Source organism: Drechmeria coniospora, chromosome 01 (assembly GCF_001625195.1).
Source record: "Drechmeria coniospora strain ARSEF 6962 chromosome 01, whole genome shotgun sequence".
NCBI lineage: Eukaryota > Fungi > Ascomycota > Sordariomycetes > Hypocreales > Ophiocordycipitaceae > Drechmeria > Drechmeria coniospora.
The window spans coordinates 9633376-9651581 of NC_054389.1; the positions used below are offsets into that span (position 1 = coordinate 9633376).

At 56.3% G+C, this 18206-nt stretch overlaps 5 protein-coding genes across 5 annotated transcripts; 2 read left to right on the forward strand and 3 right to left on the reverse strand.

Moving 5' to 3' along the window:
• Nucleotides 1-1923: 1923 nt before the first annotated feature.
• DCS_02553 (ubiquitin ligase subunit CulD) lies at nucleotides 1924-4599 on the reverse strand (the record flags this gene model as incomplete). Its single annotated transcript, XM_040799880.1, has 3 exons — nucleotides 1924-1981; nucleotides 2059-3968; nucleotides 4045-4599. The coding sequence occupies 3 exons, from the start codon at nucleotides 4597-4599 to the stop codon at nucleotides 1924-1926; spliced, it is 2523 nt and encodes an 840-aa protein (XP_040660763.1).
• Nucleotides 4600-5940: 1341 nt separating this feature from the next.
• On the forward strand, nucleotides 5941-8644 carry DCS_02554 (mitochondrial DNA helicase; the record flags this gene model as incomplete). Its single annotated transcript, XM_040799881.1, has 2 exons — nucleotides 5941-7201; nucleotides 7269-8644. The coding sequence occupies 2 exons, from the start codon at nucleotides 5941-5943 to the stop codon at nucleotides 8642-8644; spliced, it is 2637 nt and encodes an 878-aa protein (XP_040660764.1).
• Nucleotides 8645-8995: 351 nt separating this feature from the next.
• DCS_02555 (uncharacterized protein) lies at nucleotides 8996-10166 on the reverse strand (the record flags this gene model as incomplete). Its single annotated transcript, XM_040799882.1, has 5 exons — nucleotides 8996-9187; nucleotides 9271-9498; nucleotides 9558-9658; nucleotides 9712-9909; nucleotides 9983-10166. 5 exons carry the CDS (start codon nucleotides 10164-10166, stop codon nucleotides 8996-8998), a joined length of 903 nt encoding a protein of 300 aa, XP_040660765.1.
• A 1087-nt stretch (nucleotides 10167-11253) lies between these two features.
• DCS_02556 (putative translocase of inner membrane) lies at nucleotides 11254-11723 on the forward strand (the record flags this gene model as incomplete). The annotated part of the gene is made up of 3 exons (XM_040799883.1): nucleotides 11254-11261; nucleotides 11348-11417; nucleotides 11535-11723. The coding sequence occupies 3 exons, from the start codon at nucleotides 11254-11256 to the stop codon at nucleotides 11721-11723; spliced, it is 267 nt and encodes an 88-aa protein (XP_040660766.1).
• A 517-nt stretch (nucleotides 11724-12240) lies between these two features.
• DCS_02557 (uncharacterized protein) lies at nucleotides 12241-17818 on the reverse strand (the record flags this gene model as incomplete). Its single annotated transcript, XM_040799884.1, has 3 exons — nucleotides 12241-13584; nucleotides 13637-17687; nucleotides 17748-17818. The coding sequence occupies 3 exons, from the start codon at nucleotides 17816-17818 to the stop codon at nucleotides 12241-12243; spliced, it is 5466 nt and encodes a 1821-aa protein (XP_040660767.1).
• Between the last annotated feature and the right edge of the window lie 388 nt (nucleotides 17819-18206).

Below are 18206 nucleotides of genomic sequence, written 5' to 3' on the forward strand. Positions count from 1 at the left end.
CGGCATGAGTGTCAAGGCTGCCGAGCGGGTGTCCCATGCCGCTGATGGACACGCGTCCCAAAAGCAACGAGAGCGATGGCTCGTCGACGTCGAGGATGGAACTACCTCACCCGAGACCCTTCCAGGCTCGATGCGATGATACAGGAATCCATTTCGGTACATGGGCTGGATGGAAGGGCGGAGAGACCCCAGGCTGGGGGCTGCGGGCGGAATCTAGGGCCGCCACGCGATGCTGCAGCTCGCTCACGGCGGGAAGTTGCCTGTTCCAGCCCATCCGGCCCCCGATTGCTCCCAAAGGGTGAGGGTGGCCTCGTGTGCCGATTGGCCCACGGACGACCGCCTTGACCAGTTACTCTTCGTGGCAAAGCGGATTGCGTCGGATCTCACGGGCAGTCAGTCGGGCTGACCGACATGCTCCATCGGTGCCGAGTGGGAGAGCGAGTGAAGTAGGCCATGAACGACGCTCTACAGGCTTCAAGTGACCGCTCAGAACGCCGAACGTGATGTTGTAGATGCGTATCCAGGAGGCAACATCCTCATATGACCTTGCTTCTTGTCCGCCCATGGTGCTCTCATCGCCCGCTGCGCGCTCATGCCACCCGGTACCCTGCCCTCTACCTTCATCATCAGTCAATGGCGGCGACGGCCGTAAAGGCAAGAGGAAAATTGGTGATGCTGGCGCAGGGCACCCGTGAGAAAGCGGATTTGTGTAGGCTGATGCCGTGACAAGCGGGTTGGCTGCCTCACCGAGCCTGTGTCACGCACCCAACGCCTTGCGGAAACGCGTCGCGGCTGGCGATGTAAGCCCCTCGTGCCATCCAGGATGCATCGGACGGCTGGACCCTGCTTGAAACTCGGTGAAATGGACGACGAGCTGGGCGCCCTCGAGCCCTGCCGTAGATGTCAAGTCCCATCTCGTGCTTGCCACTCACTCACGTCATCGCTCGGCGCCCATACGACAGCGGCAGAAGCTTCTCCAGGCGACACCCGTGAGATACATCCAATGAGCATGCAGTATGCGGCTTATCGCATGGCCTCAACTGCCCCCGAAGCCCTGTGACATCAGCCGCGATGGGGCGTCGCGCGGGATGGGGGGAAAGGGGAGCGATGGATAGGCTTTTGCTTCACCGATGCATGGTGGCGCTGCCTCTGGCTGGAAGGCTCCTCCATCTGCTGCAAACGGCTCGGCATCATCATCCAGGTGAGCCGCCATCCAGGTGCGCAGGATGCCTTGCAGCAGCCGGCAACTCCGTAAGCACGTTTTCTTCCGGCCACCTGCACACACGCAGCAGTGCTAGGAGTGCAAAAGAACCGAGGTAGCCTCACTATTGCCTCCTCCCTTCAAATTTCAGTTCATCTGCGTGGAATAATTCACCCGCACGACGAGGAAGACGTGGCCACGCAAGATGAAAAGAGGTTGGGAGGGTGGGAGAGTGATTGGGGGGAAGGAAGGACAGTCTACCGCATGAGCAGAATGCACAATGACAGGCCGATTCAGTTGAGTGATGCCTGCCCGTCAGCATCATGAATTCGTGAAGAAAATGCAAGGTATCAAGGCTGTCGTATTCGGATACATGCCATAGGCCTCTCGCTCAACGAAACCTGCATCACCAACTGCTTGGTCAAGCCAGCCTTCAGAGACGAGACAGCAGGGGGCCAACCGACCATGCAGAAAAAAAGAGAGCCGCACGCTGGAGGCCTCGCGCAGCCATCGCACGTGGCGTCTCATCTTGTCGCGCCTCGTCTCATCGCCTCTTCGGATGGGTGACTCGTCAAGCTCGGCGACGTGTTGAGTCCGTGCCATCCTCGTAGGCTTGTCACGTCGTCGTGAGCCCGACGGCGCTACGTGGAGCGAGCCAGCCGCAACATTTGCCTCGACACCAGGCCATCGAGCTTGAGGGTTCGAATTCGTACGCTGTCAAATCAAGTAAGATAGGTGTAAACGTTGCCCTCGCGCTCAATATAATCCTTCTCCATAAGACTGCGCGCGGGTTAGCGGGAGGGCAGAAAGCCGAGGCGAACGCAGACGCGCCGTCGGACATGGCACCGAAGACGCACCTTTCAATCTCCTTCTTGATCGCAGCCGGCTCGACACTGCCTCGCTTCTTCGTCAGGTTGATCACCTCGGCGACGAGTTCGGCGTGGCCCATGCTCTTGCGGCTCTTCATGATGCGCACGATGGCTGCTTGAGTCTCGAATCGTCTATCCTGCGCAACCCGCTCATTCACCGCTTTGTTGTCCGCTCGGCTCTCCTTCAGCTGGATCTGATTGATCTTCACTCGGTACTTGGCATCCGTGAAGCCTTCGTTGAAGGTGAAGGTGTCCGTCACTCTCACATCACGACCCTTGGGATGCTTGGCCAGCACCCGCACCTTCCCGCAGGCCAGCGACTGCAGCGTCCGATCCAACTCGGAGCCGTTGAGGCCCGTCGCCGTCGCTATCTGCGCGTACGAGAGAAAGCCACCGTCCGGGACGGCGTTGAAGAGGACGAGGACGACGGCCTGGAAGGCAGAGACGAGCAGCTCCTTGCTCCCCTTGGGAAAGGTGGCCACGAGTGAGCAGTGAGCGAGCGAGTGCTTCCACGTCAGTATCCTGCCCGTATGCTTCGTCCTGTAGTGACGGTCGAACTGGTCAACCTGCGCCGCCACCTCGTCCGGTAGGCCCATGCGCGTGTCCGGATAGGTCGGCCACGCGGCGGCCGAGAGAATCATGACGGAGAGCTGGACGGCGGGTTTCTCCTGCTCGTTGGCTTTGCACCACTGTCGATACGCGTCCATCTCGTCCTTGGCCAGCTCCTGATCCTTGAACATCTGCTCCAGGTTGTGCGTGAAGTTGGAGCCGCACTCGCCGCGGAGCTTGGTGAGCATCATCCGCTCGGCGTCCTGACTTGCGCTGCGGCCCATGAGGAGCCGTCGGGCAAGGTCCTTCTTGTAGAAGGCCTCAAACGTGTCCTTGCCCTCGATGAAGCGGAAGAGCTCGAGAGCCTGGTCGAGCTGCCGGTCGAGCTCGGCGTCCTCGTCGGCGCTGCTGGCCGGGACCGGAAGCTCGTTCTCGGCCGCGTCCGACACGAGATCCTTCGACAGCGCCTTGAGGCCGCCGCGGAGCAGGAGGTCAATGTGCCCGGCCGTCATCTCCCCGATCTTGGACGTTCCCGACTCCCAGCAGGCGGCCGTGAGGCGGTCGTTCATGAACTTTCCAAAGGCCTCGCGCATGCCCCAGAGGAAGTCGTCGTCATCGTCAAAGGCGTGACGAATCATGAGGTCGAGCGAGCGGCGCAGCTCGAGCAGGCGCGGCACCATCTCGTCCACCCGTTCCGTGTCGGAGATGATGGATGCGCCCGTCGTCCGAATGTAGTCTCCCCACGGTGCCTTCATCTTCTTCTGTATGCCCGACAACCGCAAGAGTTCGTAGAGGCCCTTCATCGACTTGACGTCCTTTTCCGACAGCAGGTGAGCCAGATTTTGGCCGTGGAGAAGTTTCTCGGAGTAGCGGTCGATGAGGACGACGTGTGCCGCGTCCATGAGCTGCTTCTCCGTCGTGTTCTCGAGGTTGTAGGCGATGCAGCGGTAATCCTCGTTCTGCAGGAGCGTTTTGCAGGCGGCGATGTACTCCTTGAGGCTCGAGGCGCTGCGTGAGGCAGCAAAGTTCTCGAAGTAGGCGTTGGATTGGCGCAGGAACTGCGGCTCAAAGTACTTGACGTATATGCCCAGTACGTAGAGCATGCGAATCGATTCCTTCAGCAGATCGGCATCCATTCGATCGTCGGCGCAGCGATCGTACTCGAACAAGTCGTAGACGCCAGAGACAGCCTTGGCGCCAATCGTTTCCCCTCGGCCCGACGGCGCGGCGTCCGGTGGCAGGAACATCATCTTCCGGAAGTGGGCAATGATCATGTCGTTGATGGACGGCAGCAACTGACGGAGGAGGTAGGTCCTGTCGAGGAAACTAAATATCGAGCGAATGAACATCTAGCGCAGAGTGAGCCAAGGTGCAACCCGAAGCGGCGAGAGGGCCACGGGAGGGTCCGGGGACGTGGTTGCGTACCGCCTGCGCGCTCAAGACCTTCCATTCGGCCAAGAGACTCCTCAAGATGTCGACGTTGACGGGTCCTGCCGATCGCTTTATCCGAGGCAGGACGACGTTGTGAAGGTGGGCCTCGATGCGGCTCGTGAGCATGCAATACATGCTTTCGGCGTTGCCTTTGCGGCAGATATCCTCGACACCCCGATACAGCTTCTCCAGCGGCACACTTGGCCGGCTCCCGACGAATATGGCCCCGAGGGCGGCATCGAGCTCGCGAGTGATCTGGGCATAGTACTCCTCGATGTCTGCCTCGCGTGAGCTCGACCGTAGGTTCTTGATGACGAGCTTCTTGGCACCGCTCTGAGGTTGGAAGGCGGACGAGGATCGCGTCTGGGGAGCGGCAGCCGGAGATGCGAGGTCTATGATCGTCTCGGGGAGCTTTCCCTTGGCCCGGGCGCTCGTCATGGCCGGCGCGTCTCCGAATTTCGCGCGCTTGGACGCGGCGGCGGGCGACGAGGAGGAGAGTCGATGCCGGCGGCGGGTGGGAGCGATGCCTTCGGATGACGCGGGCTGCATAGGGCCAGTGCCGTGCGTCTGCAGGCCCGTCGACGGCTAGTTGGTTACGTCTTCGTCGTCCTCGATGCTACCGATGTGCTGCACAGAGAGTGGGAAACAAAGCTGGATGCTCGCGAGCCTTTTGACGTTGACGAACGGACGGCCTGCAGGACGCTTGCTTGATCCCGAAAAAGTGCTGCAGGGTGAATCGCTCCAAAATAGATGAATGGATGGGCACGAGAAGGGAAGTGGAATCTTTCCCTTGGGGGAGACGAGGACGGGGCGAGCACAAGTAGAGGTTGAAATTCTTCACATCACTGCCGAAAGAAGGCTCAGTACAACTACAAGTAGCTGTCATTCGAGGCATAACTTGGGTTGGCAGGAAAGTACTAATGAACAATCAATAAGTACTGTACGGAGTACCTCTCCCGTACTCGGCACACTTTTATATACTTGCACTCGCACATATAAGCATGTACACAGTACCATAGCCTTGTTGTTGTAGTTCTTGTACTTACTGTAGTTGTACTTACAGTACCTAAGTACAACTAGATCAGTAGTTACTGACTTGCTAGTGGGGATGAATTTCGACAGCACCAAATTCAGAAGTCGCCAGGTAACGGAACTGCAATTCCTCAAGGCTCCAGGTGTACGAGCATAGGCATGCACTTCAGCTTTGTAGCAGGCTATATTTGGCGAAATACTCGCAATTCCTGTAACTACAGTACAGTATAGGTATTAATACACATACAACCTAAGTACGGAATAGTACTCTTAAGTACTCTGTACTTACGTCCAGTACTGACCAACTGTACACAGTTGGTACCCCGCGTACACTTACAGACTTGTACTCTGTACTTATAAGTACATGTACATGCTCAACGAGGCATACCTGATGGCTATGTCTGTGCAGTGTGTACAATACAAATACAGTACGGAGTACGGAGCACATGTACTGTACTCCGAAATCCAGCACTAGTTGCAATTAAGTACTTCGTACTCCGTACAGCGCAAGTACTCGGTACATGCTAGTCCAGCTTCTCTGCGCGTAGTGTGGAAGCGAAACGCGTCTCACCCACTCTCTCAGCCTCGTTACCATTCACACATCACCAGTCACACAACGAAGTACTGTGCTGTACTCGTACATTGCCCGTCGGCAACGACAAATGCTCGACCGTGGCCCATCCGCTCACCCAAACCCTCAAGCCTTGGTCTTGACTTGGCCTTGACGACAACATATCGCCGCTTTTGTTGGCTGGCTGATCATTTTGTGCTTCTGCTTCTGGCGGTGGTATAACCAACTACGCACGATCGACTGCCTTTTGCCCGCAAACGTCACGATTCCACTCGATACCATCGTTTATGACGACTGGCATAGTCACACTACCCATTCGTTCCTCGCCGACCCTACGCAGCATCCACCGAGGAGGAAGCGGCCACCCCATCCATGCTGCCGTCCGCCATCGAAGCACGTCCAGCGCCGCCAGCATCATGTTTCGCCGCGCTGCCGAGAGGCCGCCGCCGCCGCCGCCGCCGCGAAGCACTCTGGAAAAAACTTTGTTCCCCTCGAGCAGCCCCAGCCCGTCGACCCATGGCGACATACGTGACCAACTGAGGACCCCCGGTCGGCCAGTCGCCGCCTCCGTCTCCGTCTCTACGTCGGCGAGGATGGCGCCATCGCGGCCGACCACCCTCACCAGCTGGTCCGCCAACTCGACCCTGCCACCAAACAGGGCATCGCTGCATTCGCTGTACACCAACTCCGACTCTTTCAAGCAAGAGATTGACTGCGTCGATTTGGCGGCCCCCGCTCCTCTGGCGCAGAAGAAGGCCGAGGAGGTCGTATACTTTGCCGAGGACGACTTTAGCGACGACGACAACCTCGATTTGGACTATGAAGCCCCCAAGGCCTTGCCCACCCCCCGAGTCCTCGTCCAAGAAGCGCCGGTCAAGCAGCAGATGCCACCCCCACCGACCCCCTCGCAGGCCGACTCGGCGATCCCCTGGTCGTCATCCCCCGCATCGCACTTCGTCGCCCCGACCCTGCCGAACCCCCCGCCGAGCCGGCCTGACCCTTCGGCTTCAACCCGGTCCTCTGTGAAGCGTGAGTCTTCGGGCGAGACGGACGTCTGCGAGGCTCCTGTGCCGAAGAAGCCGAAGAAGCGCGTGCTACCGGCCGGCTTCCGTTCGCAAGATGCGCCGGAACCCGATGAGGGGTATTGTGTTTCCACGGCGACCCCCGATACGAAGTCGCACTACTGGGACCCCACCGGCAGCATCGTGCAGGAGCAGAAACGGCAGCTTAAGAATCAGCGAAACTCGCGCCAGCCGGAACATGACGCCCCTCCGGATGATGCCTCAAACGCCGGCCCGGCTCTTGTCCCCAAGGCCGTCCCCTTGTCGCTGAGCGCTGAGCAGAATCAGGTTCTCGACCTGGTTGTCCATAAAAACGCGAGCGTCTTCTTCACAGGCCCTGCCGGTACCGGAAAGTCGGTTCTTATGAGGGCCATCATATCGGAATTGAAGAAGAAATTCGCAAGGGAACCGGACCGGGTCGCCGTCACGGCCTCGACCGGTCTCGCCGCCTGCAACATCGGCGGCATCACCCTCCACAGTTTCTCTGGTGAGCATTCCTGCCGGGTCCGACGGCTCCTGTCGTTGGGACGGACAACCCTGCTAACCCCCGGAAGGCATCGGCCTCGGCAAGGAAGACGCTCCCGCGCTGATCAAGAAGGTGAGGCGGAACCCGAAGGCAAAGGCTCGTTGGCTCAAGGTCAAGTGCCTCATCATCGACGAGGTCTCCATGGTCGACGGGGAGCTCTTTGACAAGCTGTCGCAGATTGGTCGCGTCATTCGCAACAACGGCCGGCCCTGGGGCGGAATTCAGCTGATCATTACTGGTGATTTCTTCCAGCTGCCCCCGGTGCCGGACTTTGACAAGAAGCGTGAGGGCATCAAGTTTGCTTTCGATGCCGCTACCTGGGGCACCTCCATCGACCACACCATTGGTCTCACCCAGGTCTTTCGACAGCGCGACCCCGAGTTTGCCCGCATGCTCAACGAGATGCGCTTGGGCAAGATCAGTCAGGGCACCGTGGAGGCCTTCAAGGCCCTCTCGAGGCCCCTCAGTTTCGACGACGGCGTCGACTCGGCCGAGCTGTATCCGACACGCGCACAGGTCGACAGCTCCAACGAGAAGCGGTTACGAGAACTCCCGGGCCGGTCATATCGCTACGATGCCTTGGACAGCGGCGAGCCTGCCATCCGGGATAAGCTTCTGACCAACATGATGGCTCCGAGGAGTCTCGAATTGAAGTTGAACGCCCAAGTGATGCTCATCAAGAACTTGGACGAGACCTTGGTCAATGGTACACTGGGCAAAGTCATTGCCTTTTCCGACGAAAAGACGTTCGACATGACGAGCGTCAGCGCCTACGACACGGACATGGACGATCCCATGTCCATGGCACGGAGGAAACTAAAGGGATTCAGCCGAGACGCCAACATCTCTGACAGCAACAAAAAGAAGTACCCCGTCGTGCAGTTCGTATCCTCCGGGGGCTCGCCTCGCGTCATTCTTTGCCAGCCCGAAGAGTGGAAGGTCGAGCTGCCCAATGGAGATATTCAGGCAAAACGAAACCAGCTTCCTCTCATCCTCGCCTGGGCACTCTCGATTCACAAAGCCCAAGGTCAGACCCTCGAAAGAGTGACCGTCAACCTCGGCCGGGTTTTCGAAAAAGGCCAAGCATACGTCGCCCTGAGCCGAGCGACGACGCAGCAGGGTCTTCGCGTCCTCGGCTTTGACCAGTCCAAGGTCATGGCCCACCATCGGGTCGTCGACTTTTACAGCAAGCTATACAGCGCAGATCAAGCGCAGGGCCAACCGACTCCGACTGGAATCATGGATTTTGTTGCCAACAGGAGGGGGGTTCGGGAACCGAAAGCAGCCGCACCCGTCGTCGCCGTGGCTGCTCCAAGCAAACCGACACAAACGACACCCTCGATGCGTGTCGAGGTCATCGACTTGGACGAAGACGAGGAGGCTATGGCCTCTTATGGGTATTGATACAAACAGTGTGCATTTTCGTCAAGGCATGAGTGAGCGTCATCGATGAGGTGAAGCTTTCATGTTGTGGATACGGAGTAATACCCTGTGCGATGCATCTGCATATACAACGTATTGATCTGGTCTTATTCGACCCGAGTCAAATGATACCAACATGACCGCCTTTGAGTTTCTATCCATAGTGGTGAGTTGTAGAAAGGCGCATTGCATGCAACAAGAGGGATCACTTCTTGATATGCAGACCACAACAAGCCTTGATCGGCCTTGTTGTTGGCCGCAAGGTAAGGCCATAGGCTCGCGTGGCTACAGAGGTATCGCTAATAGGAACAATCGCCAATAGGAACAGGCGCCCTATGACACTGTCTGCACCGTATCCTGTGCCGCCGCAATCGATTGCCTCGTCGCATCTTCAGTCGCTTCGGGGGGGTCGTCGGCCACCTCCTTCGCGACTAGTGGCCAGCTCAAGCCTCTCGCCCTTGCGTTCATCTCGAGACAGACCTCATACGCAAACCTCAGTCGACGTCCCACCGGCTTCCCACCCGTCTGTTCCAGTCAGCACCTTTTTTTCAGCCCGCCCAGTTCGACCCCGAAAGGGGAGGGGAGAGATGGGAACTCGGTGCACATACTGGTGGTGAATACTGAAACGCAGCCGGCATCGTCTTCTCCCCCAGGACCCGGTCCTCCCACTCCAGCTTCGTCTTAATCTGGAAGAAGCGCATAAAGCGGCCCATCTCCTCGCGCCACTTGCCCGGCCAGCGACTTTCGCGGTGGTAGCTCGGCTGGCTGTCACCTTTGCGCCTAAGGTACTTGGCCGTGAACCAGTACAGATGTGGCTTCGCGTTGGACTCCCACAGCTGAGAGAGCACAGTCAACGGGAGAGTGCCTCCGGGCGAGGCGGCGATGAGTGACCTACACTGAGCGTATAGCGCTCCGTATCCCCTGTGGCCTCATCATGACGGTAGAGGTCGACCTGGTACGAAAAGTGCGCTCTGTCGACGTATGTATGGTACAGATCTAGAATGGATAGATCAGCAACCCTTTCACAATCCCGTCGAAGTTCAACGCACTGGTGTTGACGAACTTGTCGCCGTGCCTCCTGCCTCTCTCGAGGCGTGCCTTCTCGCGCTCGGTAGCATTCTGCTTCGCCAGCATCCGCTTCATCGAGTATTCGTTCTCGGGCAGCTTCTTCTCCTGGACGACAGAGAATTCGAACCAGTCAGAATGAACGATGTGGAAGCGCTTGCCGCGCTTGAGGGCGTCTCTGACTGTGTGCATGTCAGTTTTCGAACGTCCTATTGATATGGCAGATAACGAGCAAGCCAAGGGCCCAGGACGCACCGAGGGGGACTCTTTTGTCGAATTGCTCCATCGTACAAAGAAGATGCGTCACCGTTTCGTCAAAGTCATTTGTGAAGCGGCCGCGCCGCAAGCTGGTCCATCGCTCGATGTTGTCGGCCGTGAGGCTGCCCGGTAATGGACCCGCTATGGCAATGACGCTATTTTTGAATATGGAACGAGGCATGATGGTGCTTGTACTACTTGATCCGGAACTGGTATCAAAATAGGATGGGAGATGTGGGCTCGAAAGAGAATGTTGTGTGGTTTCTGAAGAAGCAGACCCGATGGAAACAGGCAAGAAGAGATGCAAGACACCAACGAGGGAACAACACGATGTTGCCAGGTGTGTAAGTTGGGTTTGGTGCGGTTGGTGTTGCATCCCATGAGTAACGGTGAACTGCCCTGCCCCATTCAAAGGCAAGCGGTGCTGCGAAAGCCAGACAGAGATCAGGGGTCCAGAATAGGGCTTGTGCTGTTAATACTGCTTTCCCCCAAACTGGCAATACAATGGGATTAGAGATAGGAGTGAGAAACATGAATGCTTGGTGAATTCTGATGCAATAGACCTTGCATTCTACGTTGTAAATAGTGTCTGAAATATCTAGAAGGGAATAATAGATGTAGGATGGTAACATGGACCAAAACCGATACGTCTAGTTAGCTCTTAAGATTTGGGTTTGGTGCCCTTGGTGTTTGGTGTTGCGTCCCATGAGCGACGATGTTCTGCCTCGTTGATGGGCAGCCGGTACTGCCAATGAGAGACAGATATCAGAATAAACGCCATAGAATGAACAGTCTCGCTATATGCTTAGGACGACTCCGAAATATAAGTTCAAATTGAGCAGATTCGAAGGGAATGTACATAGACCGATGAGATCAATGAACTATCTCATTCCTACTTTCAATCTCGCTCTTGTCTTCCAACGTTCCGCCGTTGAGCTTTATGTAACGGTCCATGCTTTTTTATAAGAATCAAAAGTCAACGTTGCAAACTCTTTGTGGATGAAAGGCAGCAAGCAATGCCATCGTGGTATATGGGCTCGAACCTCGAGCCAGTACGCTGAGTCAGCAGGAGCAATTGATTGATAGTTCAGGCTGACGTTGATAAAGCAATGCATTTATCGATAAGCCGCTTATCGTATCGCAGCAACGACAAACCCCGTCCCAAATTTCGAGAAAGGCGACCTCTCGTCATTTCTCCCCTCCGACCTGGATCCCGAATCTCCATCTCCCAATCCACTCCCCGGTCCTCTCCAACAACGACGTCAAACATGGACATGTACGCTCTCACCACCCATTGACTTGTCATGGTGCTTGCTCCCCCAAAAGCTTCTGGGCAATTCTAACTATTCCTGGTGACGGCAGGCTATCAGCCTCTGAGCAGCGTACGCTGGAGCAGCGCATGCAGAAGCGCCAGGTCAAGGAGTTTATGGGCGTGCGTCTCCCCCACCGCCCCCCCTCTCCCCCTTCTGCATCAGTCAGATACTTGCTATTCTTGGGATCACTCTTGCGGTTGTCCGTCTGTGCTGACTCGTTTGGCTCTGCCTCTTAGGCTTTTGGTGGCCTCGTCGAGCACTGCTTCACCTCCTGCGTTGACGACTTCACCTCCAAGGCTCTCTCGACGCGCGAAAACGGCTGCATAAACCGTTGCGTCCTCAAGTGGATGGCCACCCAGCAGCGCGTTAGCGATCGGTTCCAAGAGCACAATGCCCAGATCACTCAGCAGATGCAGAACAAATGAGTCTCCCGGTACATCATGGGACGCACGACGACGATATTGGTTGGATTTCAGACACAATCACGCAATGCCGTTGATGTGAACGGTTCCCGCATCAACCATTTCGTCCACAATGTATAATATTGACACGCTATGTGGCCTATCATGTTGTACGACGAATGAGTGTTTTCGCCCCATCGACATACAGGGATTGGGGCATGTAGGCTGCACTACTTGTACTTTTATCATGCGAAGAAAACAAATGCAGGCACAGGCGCATTGGATCGACGGAATCCGTCTACTCGCAGCCGTGGACCGCTCAACGCAGTTCATTCGTCACATGCACCGACAGCCTCATGGTGCAAGGCCCTGATATATACTCGTTGTTAACCAAGCTCGTCGCTAAGCCTGGTGGCTGTCTGTCGTATATGCCACATGAATGCTGCGGCATTTCACCTTCCAACTCCCCATCTCCATCCCATTGTCGAGCGCGGCGACCTAAGCCGGGACTCCAGATGCCAAAACAAAAACATGATCAAATTCATGTCTCGAGCTCCTCGCTCAAAACGTCCCTCACCGTCTCCAGCTGCGAAACAATCTTCTGCTCTAGCAAATTTTCACAAAACCCCGTGCCGGCCGCCACCTTGGTGTTTCTCCACTCCAACTCCCGTGATCCCAGAGGCAGTAGTCGCTCCTTGAGCAGCCGCTTGCTTGACAGCCAGAACTCGACGTTTTCCAGCAGCATGGCGGCGTCCCATTCGATCGCCGGGATGTCTCGGTTGTTATTGTGGCGCAGGACGGCGAGGACTCGCGTGAGCAGCGCCAGCGAGTGGATCTCGGACGTTGCCAACAGCGTCAGATAGTGAGGCGTCGACTTCGACGATGTTCGGCTGGCGCCCGGAGCCTCGAATCTATCGACGCTGGATTCCATAAGGTGCGAGAACTGGTTCAGCACATATGTGATCTCCGGCGCAATCGTAGTGCCTAGCGTCGCAAGCAGGTTAAGCATCAGCGGGAGAAGGCCTTTTGCCCAGATGGCGAAGCAGCGCTGCGACACGGGCGAATCTGCATAAGGCGAAACCTTGGTTTTGAGCATGTACTTGGCGAGATTTGCCGATAGGAGGCTGCTAAGAACACCGTCGCAGGCAAGTTGCTCTGCCACGAGCGGCAGCGTCGACAGCTCAAGCAAAAACAGGATGCTCAGCTCGCCGTACACCGGGTCGCCCTGTACTGCCAGTTGATCAGCCCAGGAAAAAAGCGAAACGGCTGCGTGGATGACGTCGTGCGATGCCATGATATTCATGATCTGTGTTTGCGACTGATCGATTGTAGGCAGTCCCAGGCTCGCTTGCAAGATGGCCGTCAGGAGTGTGAGGTCTTCTGGTGACACATCAGCCTCGCTGTCGTGGATGAGGCTAACGAGAGATCGAAATCCCTTGCCGACGACTTGATCGAGAACGTTCAGTACGGTTTGCGTGACGTTCACCGTTGACACTTCAGCGTCCACGGGGGCGGTCGTGTTACCATCAGCCAACCGGTATGTCCGAAGGGTGACGAACAATGCCTTCAGGAGCGTGCGGTAGTAGGCAATCGATTCCTTGGAGTTCGGCTCCTCGATGCTGTGGATTGTGGAAACAAGGGTGCTGAGCAGCTGGTTGATGTCCTTGACTGCGATGGATGATTTGGCCAGCCGCTGAATCAGCACGAGAGCTAGATCCGCTCGTGCGCCAACGAGCTTGACAAAAACAGTCTCGGGGCCAGCAGAATTCTGGTTTGCGTTCAAGCACTGCTGAGCAACTTGCAGCATGTACCTGATGAGGGTGTCGTTGTTCGGCAAGCAATTGCTCAGCTCGATCAGCAAGAACTCCCACGCATGAAACAAGGCCTGGAGAACGATTAGAAAAAATGCCATCCGCACAATGCACAAGAGGGTGTACCATTTGGGCGTCAACCAGCGACAGGTTCGCGTTTGCAAGCCGCATCTCATTCTTGAATCCGTTGTCTTTCTTCCCGAGCCAACCGGGGTCGAACTGGAGCATGTCATTGGCACGATCCAAGTCGTAGTAGTAATTGTTGCCCAGGTCTCTGGGCTCCAGCGAAGTTCGTTCGAAGTTGTCGAGCGAACAGCCATAGTATTTGTTGGCAAAGTTCTTCGCAAAGTTGTTGTGTAGCGACTTGTTGTAACCTGCGACCTCGACTCCGTCGCGGAGGTAATAGTCGAGGTCGGCAATGAGACTCTTGGCGAGGCCGTCTGCTGTGCCGTGGTGTCGCGAATGGTAGAGCTGCATTGCCAACGTTTCGGCGACATACGCTGCGATCCTAGCATCGATGCTGGTACCGACCGCGTCCGTTTTGACGGTCCGGTGAGAGGGCCTCAGATCATGCACGTATGATCGGAGGCCGTCGACGTATGAGGTGTCTTTGAGAAGGGTAAACACCGTCCAGGGCCAGTAGTTTTGCGCCGATGCAACAAAATCCAAAATGGCCAGTGCCTCACCTCCGTCCAGGCTCTTCAGAACCTGTAGCTTCTGCAGAGCACCGGCAAACACGGAGTCGCACGAAAGCTCACTTTTCTTGCTGTTCTGCTTCATCGCCTCCCGAGGCGTCTGGCCGGTGAGAAGGCAGTTAGACATCCACTGCTGCCGATGTTTCAAGATGGACGAAAAGAAGCTCCAAGTTGTCTTGGCATCCCGCGTCAATGAAAATGGCTTGCCGAGGCTGGATAGAAGCTGCAGGAATGATTTAGAGGTCTGCGGCCCCAAGTAGCCAAGCAGTGAAGGAGGTTCGGAAGGAGATTTTCCAGCATTCACCACGAGTGATTCAAGTAGAGATATGGCGGGGCAGCGAACCAGTTCCGAAAAGGCACAAAGTCTCGCTAGTAGGGTTGAGCTCTTGAAAAGATACGTCTCCAGAACCGTGGACGGCTGCTGAAGATAGCTGGCCGCTCGGAGCAGCGTTGTTGAAAAAGTGAGGACGGATGTCAGCTGACTTCTCACAATCCTCGTACGTATTGGGTACAAGGTGGAGTCGAAAGACGTGAATGCGGCGACGAAGGACGCGAGGATCGGTTGAAAGCGCAGGGTTCCGGTGGCCGGCGACATGAAGCAATCGACAATGTAGGTGGCGGCTGGCCGGAGACAGGAGGTCAGGTTTGCAGAGCCGACCGATGAGCCCATATCATAGCAGTACCGGACTAGCTTGTCCAAGACTGGAACGACCTTGTCCAGCAGCGACAGCCGGCTAATGCTGGAGTCGAACCTCCACGTCGATGAACTTTCAAAAACATCAACGCACGCATGGGCGACAGACAGGCTCACAGCCGAGAGCACCTTGTCAGCCGTGCCAAGCCATGGGTTAGCCTCGGCCTTCTGCCTTCCAAGAAGCTTGCTTCCCGCTCGACGTTGGACAGCAGAGTGCATCGAGGTGTCGATGAGGCTCGAGAAGAACGAAAGAGAGGAGAGGAGGAGCTCTGATGGCAGGTCAAGCGTTCCCGTGATCTTCACCAGCTTGCCCGCCCTGGAATCCGAGCTGAGCAATTCGCTTCGCGCCAAGTAGGACCACACACGGCTTGGCTGCACTGGCAAGATGGCGTCCAGGAACTTGACGCATGCGGTGACAACGCTGATAGCTGCCTCTTCCGAAGTTGACAGCTCGTCTTGCATAAAGTGGTCCATTGTGTCGCAAACGACCGTGACGATGTCCTTCCCTCCGCTAATATGCTTGCTGGCCTCGTGCAACAGATCGCTGTCCTTTTGAACGAGTGAGCTGCAACCGCCCGCCCGGGTTGCCGCCAGATAGTCCATGCGGAAAAGGGTGGCGAGCAAACAGATGGCTTCAGCCACCTCTGCTGGGTGCAACATGCCAAGCTCGGTCCGGTATCCTTCTTTCATAAGGTTGATTTCCAGCCGGCGACCGAGGAGTGATAAAGTGGAATGGGGGAAATCCACGAGGACAACTCTGCCCGTGTCCGTAATGAAGCGTCCGCAGGTTCCTGCCGGTAGGCGGTAGGCGTCATCCTCGATGTATCTCCTGCTCCATGATGATGACAAGGCAATCAATGGCAAGTCTTCCAGAAGGCAGAAAGAGTTTGTGTTTTCGTCTTCCTGGACGAGTTCGTACCCTTGAAAGGAATCGGGAAGAACCAAGGTGAGTGATGGAGTCTTCCGGAGGAGATTCAGGACCTCATCGGATTGGTCGTCATCAGCGGATAGAGACGCGGTGCAGAGTGACTTGCAGAGAGAAATAAAAGGCATGAACTCGTAGGGAAAGCGATCGAGAGCTTGCTGAAAGTAGGCTTGCATTAGATAGTCGTCGTGCAGCATGGATGTCACAATGTCATGCGGGGGGCACAGGGAATCCTCGGGGGAGAGATCCCAGTAGTCTCGGCCTGGACTAAGGAGGGAAAGTAGGGAGCTCAGCGGTTCCGACTGGTAGCCGAGGATGGGATAGGAGACCTTCAGGAGCTCTAAGAAAGCGTTCCTGATGCGCGAGCTGATCAAGGGCGACATGCTACCCTCGATTGAAGGACCCAACGCGATGGCCATGCTTGTCATGACATCGAAAACGCGGCCGCGAGAGGTGACGCTGGAAGCGAGCTGCTCCACCACCTGGAGATCTTTCGACGTTGTTGCATTTTCCAGAAATCCGTCGAACTTGGAGGATTCGATGGAAAAAATGCTCCCAGCCGAGTTGCGTCGGCCGGTGGGCCGGATGACACCTCCGGATTCGAAATGGTCCCGAGCGTTCTGCTGCAGCAGGTTATCGCGCTTTTCGGTTCGCGCCTGATACGACAGGTTCATGCGATGGAGAAGCAGGGTCCAAGCAAAGATGGCGGGAGAAGCGCTTTCGCAATCGATGGCGGCAGCATTGGTGATGCACTTGTGAATCTGCTCGAGGACGTCTGATAAGATCAGGTAGGCGTCGAATGAGTCCTCGGGCAAGGTGGGATCTTCTTCCCTCTCGGCGAGGAAGGTCAGGGACCGACCAGGCTTCAGGAGACTGATCGACACTGCGACGGAAAGCGTCTTGAGCGGCATGATCAGCTCAGCAATAGCTGGGTGGATGGGCTGAATTGAGTCGAAGAAGGTATACGCGTCCATGAGAGAAAACCACTGATTGATGGAACCGGAAGGAGGGAACTCGGTTCCTAGGCTGTCGACAATTTGGAATACAACGGACAAAGCATGAGTGATCTCGGCCAGGAGACTCCTGAGCCAGTCCAACTCGATGTCATCCAGAAGCAGCAGACTGTCTTCCGTCAAGGAGCCGAGGCCGGACTCAATGCTGGCCATGCAGCTGGTAACGATTTTCAAGTAGGCTGGAAGCAATGTCGCCGTTTCGTCCCTGGTTCGAGAGGGCGTCCCCTTCAGCTGATAAAGCGGCGAAAGCTCGTCGAGTCTAGAAGTGAAGATTGGCAGTCGACCGTAGAGCTTGATGGAGTACATGTAGTCCATGGTCATCATGAAAGACCTCCTTTCGCTCAGATACGTCTCGAACAGCCGACGTCTCCTGACGTCTGGCTTGTCGAAGTCGGCCGAGATCTCATCCGAGTCCAGTGCCGCGCCCGCTCCCAGCTCGGATAAGAATGAGGTTCCCTGGCCATTCTGGAGGCCGGCGGCGTCTTGCAGATTTGTATCATCTTGGGACGATAGCGGTCCCATCAGATGCCGCGCAGGCCGCGACTCCAACTCGACGACAGCAACGCGGAGGGCTGCGACGAGGTTGATTTTGGCGTTCTTGCTGAGCCATTCGGTATCATCCTTGATAGTTTTAACATCCAATTTATCCGTCGAAATCGATGTGATATTGATAGGCGCTGTCTTGGTCTCAAAATCCCTCTTCGAGGCGTCTGACGGAGGCGCAAAGGCAGCAGAGGGGTCCTTCAGCAGAATGTGGACGAAATCGTCAGATAGAAAGCGAACGACGGCGGGGCATATTTGCCGTTGGGCCGTCTCGTCGGATAGAGCCGTCGAGACATGCTTCCAGGATCTGCATCAGTCAGTTCATCGCAAGGAACAGGCTCGATGGAGAAACATGAGTTGTGCTCACAGAAGCACCCGCTCCCCGAATAGGCACTCCGCCAGGGAGGGAAAGTAGTTGCTATCAGACACCGGCGCCATTGCCGCGAGGTCAGTAGTGCGGTGGCGGCACAGGAGGCATCACCTGGGGTTGTTTGGTGACGAAGACGAAAATTGGTGGTTGTTGACGCGCTTCGCCGCGAACGAAGCCTGCACCAACATCTATCTGCTTAGAGCTCAGGTACGAATGGCGGTGCCTCCACAGCAAGCATTGAACTTTTTGGATGGATGGAGCTTGCTGGTAGTTAACGGATGGGGCCGATGATCAGCCGGCCAGGCACCATACCTGCGAGTGGTGTACACAAGTACGCAGTACTAAGTACTTACTGTACTTAAGCACTTGCATAGGTACGGAGTACGTTACAATATTACGGACTCTGCAAGTACTCCGTACGGAGCACTCCCTCCGCAGTGCAGTCGTTGACTCCTT